Source organism: Aegilops tauschii, chromosome 5 (assembly GCF_002575655.3).
Source record: "Aegilops tauschii subsp. strangulata cultivar AL8/78 chromosome 5, Aet v6.0, whole genome shotgun sequence".
Taxonomy (NCBI): Eukaryota; Viridiplantae; Streptophyta; class Magnoliopsida; order Poales; family Poaceae; genus Aegilops; species Aegilops tauschii.
The window spans coordinates 542,225,503-542,240,083 of NC_053039.3; the positions used below are offsets into that span (position 1 = coordinate 542,225,503).

Consider the following 14,581-nt stretch of genomic DNA (forward strand, 5'->3'; position numbering starts at 1 on the left):
TCAGGGAGCAAGTTTGGCCAGAAGCTCCTTGAGAACAGAGGGACAGCTGCTCCTCAGATGCTCAAATCCATCGCTCACCATGACCGCCTTCAGAATATTGCCTGCGGATCCAAGGAACTTGAAGCATACTTCCTTCAGCCCGCGGCATCCATGATGCTCAGCCAATGCTAAGGTTGTCGCCGCCATGCTTGTGTCCATGTTGTTGCACAGCTTCTGCACGCATACCAGCTTCTGCACGCATTATGCTTAGGCCCGACAAACTCTCGGTCCGGTCCGGATTTTGACCGAGCCCCCGAGGAGGACCGACAAAACGCAGTCACCACGGTTGTCGTTCCTCATCGTCACGGCCGGCAACCCCCGAGCGAACCACCGCGTCTCCGAGCACCGCCGCATCCCCATCTTCCTGCCTGTGCGATGAATTGGTCCAGAACGCCGCCTACACGACGCACGCATCCTCTCTTCCCCGACCAAGGCCGCCGTCTGCCGCCATCAATTTTGTCGCAGTCATCAAGTCCCGGCCTTACTGACGTGATGAAGCAGTCCAACCTGTGCACGCAGGCACGCAGGGCATGAACTGTATCTCATTCTTTGCCCGTCGTGTCGGCGAACACTCTTGAATACTCCCTCCGTCCGGAAATACTTGTCGGAGGAATGGATGTATCTAGACATATTTTAGTTGTAGGTACATCCATTTTTATGCAGATAAAAATGGATGTATCTACAACTAAAATATGTCTAGATACATCCATTCCTCCGACAAGTATTTCCGGACGGAGGGAGTAAATCCGAAGCTCCTGTCACGTTTTCAGTTAGTTCAGTTAGCACTTTGGTTTTTCGTCAGGTTAGGCTCGAACACTTTCCTTCTGTTAGCTAGTTTAGCTCGCGGGTCTAACTGCCTGGAGCCAGACTCGCGCCTCGTCGGTCTGCTCGTGGAACGGCACCAGTGTTGTGGATCACGACGACGCAAAAGTCAGGGGCCACGAAGCCTTGTTTCCCGTTCTGTTAGTCTGACTAATAGAACAGAAAAGGTCTGAAGTTTGTGCAGCGCAAAACACCTGTATCTTCCTTTTTTTTCTTCAGCAATCTCTCGTTCGCGTGGGTTCGTTCCAAGGGCACCTCTGGTGCAGACAAACACGTTGGAGAACACACACACGTTGGTGTGCCCCGTCTTGTTCCCCATGAACTGGAAGTTGATCTCGTCATGATTGTCCCAATGTCTGAATTTGGCAATTAATTGATGCACATATAGTTAGAATTGCATGCAGTACAAGCTGATTAGCAATCTGAAACTGGAAGCGCCGATGTATACCTCTTGAAAGCACCTACTTGACGCCGTCCTGCAGTACAAGCTGATTAGCAATCTGAAACTGGAAGCGCCGATGTGCTGACGGTAACGGTGCCGACGGGCGGCGGAGTTCTCCAGGACGAGCTTGATGTTGGCAGAGATGCTACCATAGATGAACTGCCTCTTCGTCTGCAGCAAGCAGCCGGAGTAGTTGATCTTTAGGACAGGGCACGACACAGACGAACGCAGACCGGCGCAAGGCACACACGCAGCTCACGTTCCCCCTCCATCGCTCGGTCCCTCGGTCCTGACCGAGCTTTCTCCTCGCCGGTCCGGTCCAGGGAAACAGGCCCGCTGGGCACTTCGGTCCGGTCCGGTCCGGACCGGTCGCGGCCGGTCCAAAGCACGGCACTTTACTATAAAATTGAGTCATCTATTTTAGAACGGAGGGAGTATTTATACATGCGCATGACCTATACAAAAAGAATACAATCTGTTGTGATTATTAGCGAATCACAACAACAGTCGATGGTGATCCCCGAATATATGCAACTACCAACTGTGCACCGTATTGCCGGATATGCGCCCTGGGCGGCAATTCTCCACTCGTTTTTTTGGTTCAGCTTGGGCATATATACGAGAACATCGTGCACCGGCGCGTTCAAACTTCTGCGGCATCATTTGGATTGATGTTTACATTATGAGACTGAGGGAGTAACCAACCTGTGGTTGGATGGTTAGTGGGACCGTATTATCCTAGTCTATCAGGGTTCAAGTCCTGTGATGGTTAGAGGGAGTTCTGGATTTATTTCAGGATTTCCGGTGATGCGCACTCAGGGGGAGGGGACGTTCCCATCGATGATGAGGTGGCTACGGTGACTTCATAAATTTCAAGATGATATGCCGGCTCAGTCTTTCGAAGGTGCTTATAGGGGTAGGGTATGCTTGTGTGCGTTCATAGGGGTGAGTGTATGCGCGTATGTATAAGCGTTTGCGTCTGTACTGTGTTAAAAAAAACATTCTAAGACAAGTTTGTTTATGTGGCAGCCGGTTAATAAGGAAAGAAGTGTTTGAAGTAACATATTATGTTATCATGACATAATGCTTATTAAGAAAGGTTGAGTCTATATGTCAATAAATGCAACCATATATAATACTGTTTCTATGACACTTTGCATTATATAGACTAGTGACATACGCATCACACTAGTAACATACTCCTTCCGTCCGTGAATAAGTGTACTTCTAGCTTTTGTATTAATTTAAAGTTTTAATATTTTGACCAACTTTATTGGAAATTAAAGTAACAACATTATGACATTAAATTAGTTTTTGTTCGTCTTCGTTTGTTTGGTTCCAGGTTTGATCTTTCCAATCTACAACTCTCTTCATCGGCGATGGTTGCTGCTCTGGTGTGTTGGTCCTTTGGGGCCTTAGCACGACGACTTCCCGATTGTCTACTACAACAAGGTTTGCCTGGCTCCGGTGATGGAGGGGCGATGACAGCGCCGTGCCTTTGGCTCGCTCCAGTGTTTGTAGTCGTCGCTAGGTGGTCCATAGACCTAGTTGTAATTTTTATTACCTCTTGTGTTCTTTGTACTACCATGATTGATGAATAAATTGAAAATTTCTTTCAAAAAAAAAGTATAATTAGATCCGTTTTGAAATGTACTTTCATAATATACCAAGTTGATGTCCTATACTACTATATTACTACTCTTTTGTTATAGTTCATCAAAATTTAGAACTTTCACTTAGGACAAAAGTTAAAAGTACACTTATTCATGGACGGAAAGAGTAGACTAGTGTCATATACTCCCTCAGTCCTTGAAAGAGTGTACTTCCAACTTTGTTGGAGGGTCAAATTATCTTAAAGTTTGACCGAATTTGTGCAAAAATATGTCAATACTTGTGAAACCAAATAGGTAGACGACGAAAATATATTTTATCATGAATCTAATGCTACTAATTTGATGGCATAAATGTTGGTCTATTATTGTATAAATATGGTCAAACATAAAAAAGGTTTGACTTTCCAACAAAGTTGGAAGTACACTCTTTCACGCACAGAGGGAGTACATGACATTAGTCAAACACTAGTCTAAGTTACTCCTCACTATCCTCACCATGACTAGCCTTTAACCGTAGTTCATAAATGTGCATGATTTGTATGCACGTTTCATTACTATCACGTTGCCTCTTCTATTTCCATGGACATTTCATTTTCTCTGCTCGCGGCTTCGGCTGGGATATTATAAGACTAGCAATTTCTCATGATTAAGAATGTGTACAATGATGTTATCTTAATGATGCCATGTAGGATAACTGGTCAGGTGTAAGAGACAAGACGTAAAAATGAGTTTTGCCTTCTCTTTCATCTCTTACAAAGAAAGAAAAGACATGTATCTTCTTTGTATGAGATATATTTGCATGTTTTCTAGTTCTAACTTTAATTGTCTATCCCTTGGCGACTAGGGCAACTCTTCCCTCCAGGCTTTGTCGGCGAGCCCGTGTATTCGCCTCCCCTTTGCATGCCGCTCCGGCAGCCGGTGGCGAGGAGAAGAATCCCGGTGCCTGCACTCCAGTTACTTCCTTCAGCCCGCGGCATCCATGCTGCTTAGCCAATGCTAAGGTTGTCGCCGCCATGCTTGTGTCCATGTTGTTGCACAGCTTCTGAACGCATATCAGCTTCAGCCTCTCGAGGTTATACCTGTCCGCGGCTACAAGCAGATGTTGAGCCATCCCAATCGAGTTGGCGTCGTCGATATGCGGCAGCGAGTCTGAGTAGATGAAGTGGAGCATGGCCTTGAAGACCTTAGCTTCCATGTCCTTTATATGTACACAAGTTGTGGTCTTCTCCCTCATAGGACCAAAGAGCTCCGCCGTGAAGACACAGGACCGGGCAGCTAGCACGCGCCTGTGTGCAGCGAAAGTCTCCCCATCAACCTTGAAGGTGATATCGGCCCCATCGCCTGCCAAGAGAAACCGGCCAAGATGATGATGCACGTCGGACGGAGGCACCGTGACAAATAGCTGGATGGGCTCTGTGAAGATCTCCTTGGGTACGGTGATATCGTACCTGACGCTGAATACATCATCTTTGAGGTGAACCGGTTCCTCCAAAGTCCTTCCTACTGATGAGATTATAGCAAACCTGTTGAGGTTGAGTCTATATGTCAATAAATGCAACCATATACTCCCTCCGTTCCTAAATATAAGTCTTTTTAGACATTTTAAATAAACTACAACATACGGATGTATGTAGACATATTTTAAAGTGTAGATTCATTCATTTTGGTCCGTATGTAGTCACCTGTTGAAATCTCTAGAAAGACTTATATTTGGGAACGAAGGGAGTATAATACTGTTTCTATGACACTTTGCATTATATAGACTAGTGATATACGCATCACACTAGTAACATACTCCCTCCGTCCGCGAATAAGTGTACTTCTAGCTTTTGTATTAATTCAAAGTTTTAAAATTTTGACAACTTTATAGGAAAGTTAAAGTAACAACATTATGTCATTAAATTAGTATAATTTAATAATATACTTTCATAATATATGAAGTTGATGTCCTATACTCCTATATTACTACTCTTTTGTTATAGTTGATCAAAATTTTAAAACTTTCACTTAGGACAAAAGTTCAAAGTACACTTATTCACGGACGGAAAGAGTAGACTAGTGTCATATACATGACAAAGTTACTCCTCACTATCCTCACCATGACTAGCCTTTAACCGAAGTTCATAAATGTGCATGATTTGTATGCACGTTTCATTACTATCACGTTGCCTCTTCTATTTCCATGGACATTTCATTTCCTCTGCTTGCGGCTTCGGTTGGGATATTATAAGACTAGTAATTTCTCACGATTAAGGATGTGTACAATGATGTTATCTTAATGATGCCATGTAGGATAACTGATGAGGTGTAAGAGACAGGACGTAAAAATGAGTTTTTCCTTCTCTTACGTCAGAGATGATCTCATCTCTTACAAAGAAAGAAAAGACATGTATCTTCTTTGTATGAGATATCTTCTCCTATTTGCATGTTTTCTAGTTCTAACTTAATTGTCTATCCCTTGGCGACTAGGGCAACTCTTTCCTCCAGGCTTTGCCATCGAGCCCGTGTATTCGCCTCCCCTCTGCATGCCGCTCCGGCAGCCGGTGGCGAGGAGGAGAATCCCGGTGCCTGCACTCCAGTTAGTAGTTTAGGTTAGGTTTTTTTAGTCCTCGTAGGTGCGCTGCTCAGAAGAATGACGACGCTTCTTCCTCGAGTTTTTTTGGCCTCGGATCCTCCTCAGGTTCATCCATCTGGACATAGTCGACAGAGCTCCGGCGTAGATTCCTGTCCTCTCCTTGGGACAGAGAGGTTAGGGTTTCTCGTCGTGTGACGAGATTTGGTGTCATGTGCTTCAGATCTATTCAAGGGTTCAACGACGACGACTACAACTGCAGGGCGCTGGTCCTTAGGGGCAAGTGCACGAAGACTTCATGGTTGTCATCAACAAGGTGAAGCCGGCTTCAGTAGGGGAGCGGCGATAGCGACGCGTCCGCAGCTCATTCTGGCAACGGTATTGGTCGTCGCATACTTCCTTCAGCCCGCGGCATCCATGTTGCTCATCCAATGCTAAGGTTGTCACCGTCATGCTTGTGTCCATGTTGCTGCACATCTTCTGCACGCATATCAGCTTCAGCCTCTCGAGGTTATACCTGTCCGCCGCTACAAGTAGATGTTGAGCCGTCCCAATCGCGTCGGCGTCGTCGGTATGCGGCAGCGAGTCCGAGTAGATGAAGTGGAGCATGGCCTTGAAGACCTTAGCTTCCATGTCCTTTATATGTACACAAGTTGTGGTCTTCTCCCCCATAGGACCAAAGGGCTCCACCCTGAAGACAGAGGACCGGGCAGCGAGCACGCACCTGTGTGTAGCGAAAGTCTCCCCATCAACCTTGAAGGTGATATCGGCCCCATCGCCTGCCAAGAGAAACCGGCCAAGATGGTGATGCACGTCGGACGGTGGCACCGTGACAAATAGCTGGATCGGCTATGTGAAGATCTCCTTTGGAATAGTGATATCACACCTGACGCTGAAAATATCATCTTTGAGGTAGACCGACTCCTCTAAGTCCTTCCTACTGATGAGATTATAGCAAACCTGTGGGCCATGTTCTTTGGAGAAAGTGTAACATGCTTGGTTGTAGGTAGGCGAAGGCACTGTTTCCCCATCCTGATCAAGCAAACTAATCTTGTATCGTGCTCGAACTTCATTGACCTCAGCCTGATCAAGACATAGACTGATGGATATTGAGTTATTGTAGCCTGTGTAGCCATCCGGGTAGTACTTCATACACCAGCGATGGCCCCCGATCTGGAAGATCTCAGACGTGATGCATTTGCCGGTGCCCAGCCCCTTGGTTCGGGAGTACCCATCAATCTTCAAAATGTGCGAGCCATACACTTGCGCAGCTCGCGCCACGATGGCCGACGAGGACTGCCACTGCGTGCCACAACCGCTGTCGCCCATGGATAGGAGAGCAGAGGTGAAAAAGTGGAAGAAGAATGGAGTTTGGCTATGGCCAGAATGGGACGGAGCTGAACAATCGTGGTACTTATGGTGGCCTTATTTGGTTTTATTCATCCCCGTGCATGCGCGGTGCGCCGAGTAGACGGATCCATGGCATCCACTATTTGCGTAGAATACCAACCGCCGGTTCTTAATAACCTCGCGAGTGGACAGGCCAGTGAATCTAAGACGGCAAAGCGAGAAGCCAACGCGCCGCAGTGATGCGGCGCCTCTTCAATTTCCACGAACGCTTCCATCACAACTCGTTGTTCTATCGCTCATTGCAAATATTTACTCTTCGTCTGTGTCCCCCGGAGTTGTTAGTCAAACTTTGACTCAAAATTTGAGTAATCAATCATGAATCACACGCCACAAAAACATATTCTTTGAAACTTCTTTCACATACAAATCCAGTGACAACACTTTTTGATGAAACTCTGAAGACTCAAAATTCGACATGGACTAATAAACCAAAGAAGACACGAAGATTTCTAATCTGCGAGTAAAAATTGGACATCATATTCATACCAATCCTACGGACTGGTTTGCATATAACTTGGCTCGCATGGTAAAATCAACATTATAGACTAGTACTCCCTCCATCCCATAATATAAGAGCGTTTTTGACACTACACTAGTGTAAAAAACGCTCATATATATTATGGGACGGAGGGAGTAGTTGCCAGTACTTGCTACAATCTTTCTTTTTTGACCCTAAGAAGGGTGGTAACCGGGACAAGGTGCTTGGTGAAGATGCCCGTGTTCACAGTGAGATCACACCTGACGCTGAAAACATCATTCCTGAGGTAAGCTGATTCCTCTAAGTCCCTTCTCTTGATGAATGCTCTGCAACCCCATGGCATTCTTCTGGAGAAGGTTTTAGTCGACCTGGCAAAGCAGTACGACGGGACCGGATTCCCGCCTTGATCGAGCAGATTAATCTTGTATGATGCTTTGACTTCACTGGTATCATCGTCATGGAGGCAGATGAAGATGGATATCCAATCGGCAGCGTCAGTGCCGCTGCCATCAGGGAAGTATTGGATATACCACCTATGACCACCGACTGCGAATGTCCTGGATACGATGCAATTGCCGTTGCCGAGCCCTTTGGTTCGGGAGTAGCCTTCGATCTTGAGAACGTGCGACCCGGAGACGGCTGGGGCGACGATGGCCGACGCCGTGATGCCGCCGCGGCCGCTCCGATCACCGGAAGAGTACCGATCATCTTTGGATTTCACCATGGTTGAAGACTGGTTTTCCGCTCCAGACGATGTACGCCTACCATCATATTTATATGCGCATGCGGCCTATACAAGAGGAAATGGAATACAATCCGTTGTGATTATTAGCAAATCACAACAGCAATCAGTTCTGATCCCTGAATATAGGAAACAGCTAGACTATTACTCCCTCCAGTCGAGAAGGCAAGTGGTCCATCATGCAGAAATTGAAGCGCACAATTAGCCAACCGATGCGCTCAATTAACTCCCGTAATATATGCGGCAATTGTTGGCCTCCTGCATGCAACAATTATTCCACCTGAAATTAGCGAACCACTGCTGCATGCACGCTCTCTCTCGTCTCTCCGCATCCCTCGGGCCCTTTGTTCCAGTAAGTTCTTTGGTGACTAAAGAAGATGTGCTTTAAGGATTAATCTCCCATTCCTTATTTTGTGTTAAGATTCCTGAATCCTCCGATGGTGTCATTTAAGAAAATGGCATTATTGGTTGCTTGGATTGCAGCTGAGAGGTTAGAAATGCTTCTAGAACAAGATTTAAGGCCTTACTTAAGCCTCTTGGATTAGCTAACACTGTCAGCTCAGGAACCTACTGACTCCATATGTCAGAAACAACTTGTTTGAAATCAATAAGGGTACTTCAGCCTACAGCCAATAATTTTTTAACCCAGATAGATCGGGTAACCCTCCTTTTCTTACAAATCAAAAATCAAACCTAAAAATTTTGGATTTTGGAATTGTTGTGCCAGTTTGGACCACTCAAGGAGTGTGGTCAGAAGTTGGTCTGGAAAGAGGTAGATCTAGAGTATTAGGATATGATAAAGTCCAAGCCTTAGATGGGAAGATCCATCAAACTTATCTGGAAGAGGGGCATTCTGCATGTTGCTCCAAGTATAAGTGGAATCTCCACCAGCCCTGTCATGTCCATATTTGAAAATAGATATCCCAACAACACACGTAGTAAAATGTTTGTAGTTATAAATTATTAACACAAAGCTAAAATGGATTTACTTCGAAGTAACGCTCATCACAATCGGATCATGCATAACATAAGAAATAGTTGTTAAATTAAAGCACAATCACATGATGACCATCAACATTGGACAAAGCAAGTGATATCTGAAAAATAAATCACTAATTAGGTGTTGATCAATGAAAAGTGATCAACTAATGATCTCACGGAAGTACCACTGGCAGAGACAATTGGTTCGATTCCTATTGACAGAACACTTCAAGTTGACACTGTATTATTCACCTCTACCTTTCTTAATGTCGATTTGGAGTGATATTTTAAGTGGTAAGCTATATTTAATGGCTATTATTTTTATGTTGTACTCCCTCTGTAAACTAATATAAGAGCGTTTAGATGATATATTAGTTTACGGAGGGAGTACTAAAAATGTAACTAACTGTTGGGCTTCTAGCCCTCGGTGTATTCAACTGTAGTATCATAACTACAAAAAAATTAGCACAAATAGATGGTCTTAGTGTGAGGCCATAGAGAATGATAATTAAGGAAAAGTGAAATTAAAAATATGACATTTGTGGTGCATTGGAGATGTAACGACGACAAATATAAACTAGGGACAATAGATTGAGAAAAGTCTAGTCCGTCTAGCTACATCATCATGATGCAGAGGCCGGGGGCATGCCTCCATTTCCACAAAAAAAACATGTTCTCTCCAGTACAGAAGAAGCAAGTGAAAAGTTGCTGCCTACATTTCCGTTAAAAATTTATAGGCATGTAAGATCATTTTGACTAAGGGCCAGTTCTTTTGGTGGCTTCTAGAATAAGCTGCAATAAGCTGCCCCTACCTAGCTTATTCTAGAAGCCGAAAGAAATATATTTTTTAGAAGCCTAGTAGTTAAGACTTGACTAGTAGGCTTCTAAAAAGAAAATTTTGGTTGGGCTTCTAGAATAAGCTGGGTAGAGGGCAGCTTATTCTGGAAGCCCAAAACAGCTAGCAAAAGAACTGGCCCTAACTGCATTTAAAACATCGAATGCATTACCCGAACTTGTTACTTCTTTATGTAAACTGGGCTGAATTTCTGACACTACAATTTCATTTTACCACATTATTTTCAGTACAAGTAATTTCACACGATAAGCACATCCTCTGTAACACTAAGCTCCCTAGTTTTAAAGAGGCCATGTTTAATTACGGTCTCCAATTGAGATTGGGTCAGCCAATTTTGACCGGGTCAATCTCAAAACTATCCCATTCAACTATTTTAGTTCACTATGTTCTCATTCTGAAGCTCTTTCCTTCAATTAAGGTATTCAATCTTGGACTTGAATTACGATTTTGACCAGGCCGATGATTTTTTAAATCAATCAGCAGCAACCGGCCTATAAAAGTGTATCACTCCCGCGCACCCGCCCACCCCCTAGAAAAAAGAAATGTCACCATGTGATAATGTACAACCAACATAGTACATGCAAGTACGACACACACAAAATTTGCACGTAAATATATGTTGGTTAGCAGATGACATAGAACCACACCACAAAGGCCTATCAAATCACTGCATTATATAAATAAAAATAAAACACACTACGTAATCTCCCCCACCAGCCAAACGAAATATTTTAGCAGTTCCAAAATATAAGGGGTATTAGTTTTTTGGAAAGTCAAATTTCTTTCACTTTGACCAAGTTCAGAGAAAAAATATTGACATCTACAAATATTAAACAAAAAAGTATGGAAATTCATCTCATGATGAATGAAATCATACCGATTTGGTATTATGAATTTTGATATATTTCTCTACAAATTTGATGAAACTTAAAAGGTTTGACTTTCAAAAAAGTTGCACTTATATTTTTGAAACAAAGTGAGTAATTTTTTTAAGAAATCCAACAATACTAACGGCGCAGCAAAGCACACACAACCCTTCTAGTAGTATAGAGTAAGGGCCAGCTTCCACATAGCATGCCTGTAAGCCATTCCTGCACCTTTAACAACCGGTGTGGTGTTTTACATGTCATGCACCATTGTGATGTTTTGCTAACACCACTCAATTTCCTATTTTCAAACAAACATGAAAAATATATATAGAAACCCATTTTTGCCGTCTGCGGGTTTGTACATTTTGGTGCAAATTGATGCGGTTTTACTAGCTGGGCAAAAAAGGGGGGAGTTCTTAACTGGTGCATTTTTTTATTTTGATCCCTTTTTCTCATTTCGCTTTTTCAGGTCTCGAATCGATGTATTTTTCTACAAACTTTTGCGGGCCTGATATCGAGCACCGAAAATCCGTTATCTTAAATCCTATCTCCATGTAGAGTTTCTAGCAAGATTTTTTTCTGGGCAAATCAATCAGATTCCTTAGCATATCTCTTGTGGTGGCTCTTGATTGTCGATCCTCTCTTGTAGGGAAGACCTCAAGCAGGATGAATTGACATCGATTGGTAATGTAGATGTTGTCATGTTGATGTACCAGTTCCCTGCATTCCAGGTAATCTGTACAGGTCACCAGCAGTTGCTGTCGATCGCCACCTCGCTCCCTTTGGCATGTGGCACCCGTCAAGTATGTAGTAACTGTGATTTGGATGTTGCTCTGAGCTGAATGCTTCATACCTTGAGCAGGGCGCCAGCTGCAACGGCACACCAACAGTCCTCGCTTCGCCGGTGCCATGGCCGGCATGATCAAGAGCACATGCTCTCTCCTTGCCGGTCTTCTCCTTCTTAGCTTTGGTGGCGACGTTCATGGCGCTGGCGACAACAAAGACCAGTTCGTCTACTCTGGATTCACCGGCGCGCCCCTCTCGCTGGACGGCACTGCCAGCGTCACGCCGAACGGCCTCCTCGAGCTGACCAATGGCACGATCCACCTCAAGGGCCATGCGGTTCACCCAACGCCGCTGCGTCTGAAGAGGTCACCAGGAGGCGCCGTGCGGTCCTTCTCCATGTGGTTCGTCTTCGGCATCCGCACCAACTACCCTGAGCTGAACCTGAGCGGCCACGGTATCGTCTTCTTCATCGGGACCAAGAACTTCTCGACGGCTTTCCCGGGTCCGTACCTGGGCCTCCTCAACGACCGGAACAACGGCAACACAACCAACCATGTCTTTGGCGTCGAGCTCGACACCATAATGACCACCGAGTTTCGCGACCCGGACAACAACCATGTCGGCATAGACATCAATGGCCTCCATTCCGTTGCTGTCCATGCCGCTGGCTATCACGACGACAAGACCGGTGCTTTCCGGGACCTGTTACTGATCAGCGGCAAGGCCATGCAAGTCTGGGTGGACTACCACGGGGAATCCACGCAGATCAACGTGTTCTTGGCCCCCCTGGAGATGGCCAAGCCTGCAAGGCCGCTAGTATCTTCCATGTACAACCTCTCACAAGTGCTGCTGGAGCCATCATTTCTTGGGTTCTCGTCGTCCACGGGCTCGATGATCAGCTCTCGCCACTACGTGCTGGGTTGGAGCTTTGCCATGGATGGACCTGCTCCAGCCATTGACATCAGCAAGCTGCCCAAGTTGCCAGAGAAGGTCTCCAAGAAACAGCACTGGGTATTGGGTATCACTCTGTCAACAGCCATCATAGTGTTCGCCCTCGGAGTGGTTTCAATCATGGTCTTGCTTATTCGAAGGCGTATAAAGTACGCCGAGGTGAGAGAGGACTGGGAGGTTGAGTTTGGTCCACACAGATTCTCCTACAAGGATCTGTACCGTGCAACGGAAGGTTTCAAGAGCAAAATGTTGCTTGGCACCGGTGGATTTGGGGGTGTGTACAAAGGAGTGCTTCCCAACTCTAAGATGGAGATCGCGGTGAAGAAAGTGTCACATGATTCAAGTCAAGGAATAAAGGAGTTCATCGCGGAGGTGGTCACCGTTGGCCGTCTCCGCCACCGCCACCTTGTTCAGCTTCTGGGTTACTGCCGGCGAAATGGTGAGCTCCTCCTGGTCTACAACTTCATGCCAAATGGCAGCCTTGATCAGTACCTGTATGACCCCAAGTGTAAGAATACACTACACTGGGCCCAGAGGTTCCAAATCATCAAAGGCATCGCATCCAGCTTGTTGTACATCCATGAGGAATTCGAGCAGGTTGTCATACACCGTGACATCAAGGCGAGCAATGTTCTCCTGGATAGTGAGATGAACGGAAGGCTGGGTGACTTCGGTCTCGCAAAACTGTGTGATCATGGTGCAGATCCACAGACAACGCACATAATTGGCACGATGGGGTACCTAGCCCCTGAGTTAGCGCGCACGGGGAAGGCGTCTCCTATCACCGATGTGTTTGCCTTTGGTGCATTCGTTCTTGAAGTCGTCTGCGGGCGGAGACCTATTGACCAAGCCATGCAGGACAACCGGCGCATATTGGTCGACTGGGTGCTCGAGCATTGGCAAAAGGAAGCACTCATGGAGGTAGTTGATGCACGGCTCCACGGCAACTATGACGCTGATGAGGCGATACTTGTATCAAAAATAGGATTGCTGTGCTCGCATCCCGTCCCTAGTGCAAGGCCTACCATGCGGCAAGTGATGCAGTATCTTGATGGAGACATGGCATTCCCGGAGCCAACACTTTCACAGATGAGCTTTAGTATGCTAGCACTTGTGCAAAGTGAAGCGTCGATGAGTATGTCCATGGTAAGTGGCCTCTCTGGAGGGAGATGATATTCTCATGCTGCTCAGAATCCTAGTTAATACTCTATGTAGCAGTGCTAAAACTTGTTTTCTGGATATTATATATGTATGACAGCTGGTATGTAAATCTCTGTAATGTTTAGAGCAAGTTGCATTAGATGTCTCTAAACTTATGGTCAAAAAATATAACAAGGAATACCCACCTTTGGTTCATGATCTGTATTACTGTTACTTTTTAAGATAAAGGTTGAAATTCCATGTCGCCCCGACATCTATATTGCTGTGTAGTATTCCCTCTCTGCTTTCGTTGATCCCTCGGTATACAACAAAAACTTACTCCATATTCAAACATATATATGTGATTACTTTTACTGCTTGAACAGTGTTTTGAATTTGGAAAAGGAAGAATTCATAGGAAGTGCAGCTAGGTAGTTTTCTAACATGGACCCACGACCCCTAATGAAGAAAGAAAGACAAGGTTAACAGTGCCGCTCATAAAGCTTCCTAAAAGTAAAGTCTGAATTAATGACCTCTCTGATAGACATTCGGCAAAAAAATATTGTGGTTCTTGTTAGAATACATCCGAGGCACGCCGTCGATTATCCGAGGACCAAGCAATCACACGAGCACGACACCGAGATTTGTTAACGAGGTTCACCGATATGGCTACATCCCCGGGGCCTGACTATGGCGCTCCTCCCCATGACACCGCTACAATACCGCACCCGGTCGCCCTGGACGCCGGCACATGCCGCCGGCTTCCCCTGCGTTCTTGTGCTATTAAGTTGGCATATGTTACATCGTGTGTCTACCCCCGCTATATATGAGAGGCCTAGGATACAAGTGTCCTACTAGGACACGACTCCACATCCTATGT

General features: G+C 45.4%; 3 protein-coding genes across 3 annotated transcripts; 1 reads left to right on the forward strand and 2 right to left on the reverse strand.

Moving 5' to 3' along the window:
• LOC141023133 (BTB/POZ and MATH domain-containing protein 1-like) lies at positions 1 to 5,017 on the reverse strand. The gene is made up of 3 exons (XM_073499461.1): positions 4,986 to 5,017; positions 3,875 to 4,439; positions 1 to 213 (listed from the first exon to the last, which is right to left on the reverse strand). The coding sequence occupies exons 1-3, from the start codon at positions 5,015 to 5,017 to the stop codon at positions 1 to 3; spliced, it is 810 nt and encodes a 269-aa protein (XP_073355562.1).
• A 744-nt stretch (positions 5,018 to 5,761) lies between these two features.
• On the reverse strand, positions 5,762 to 8,100 carry LOC109746073 (BTB/POZ and MATH domain-containing protein 2-like). The gene is made up of 3 exons (XM_020305186.2): positions 7,637 to 8,100; positions 6,375 to 6,806; positions 5,762 to 6,212 (listed from the first exon to the last, which is right to left on the reverse strand). The coding sequence occupies exons 1-3, from the start codon at positions 8,098 to 8,100 to the stop codon at positions 5,762 to 5,764; spliced, it is 1,347 nt and encodes a 448-aa protein (XP_020160775.2).
• A 3,555-nt stretch (positions 8,101 to 11,655) lies between these two features.
• On the forward strand, positions 11,656 to 13,979 carry LOC109746079 (L-type lectin-domain containing receptor kinase SIT2-like). Its single transcript, XM_020305192.4, has one exon. The coding sequence runs from the start codon at positions 11,734 to 11,736 to the stop codon at positions 13,732 to 13,734; it is 2,001 nt and encodes a 666-aa protein (XP_020160781.1). The 5' UTR covers positions 11,656 to 11,733; the 3' UTR covers positions 13,735 to 13,979.
• The last annotated feature ends 602 nt before the right edge of the window (positions 13,980 to 14,581 follow it).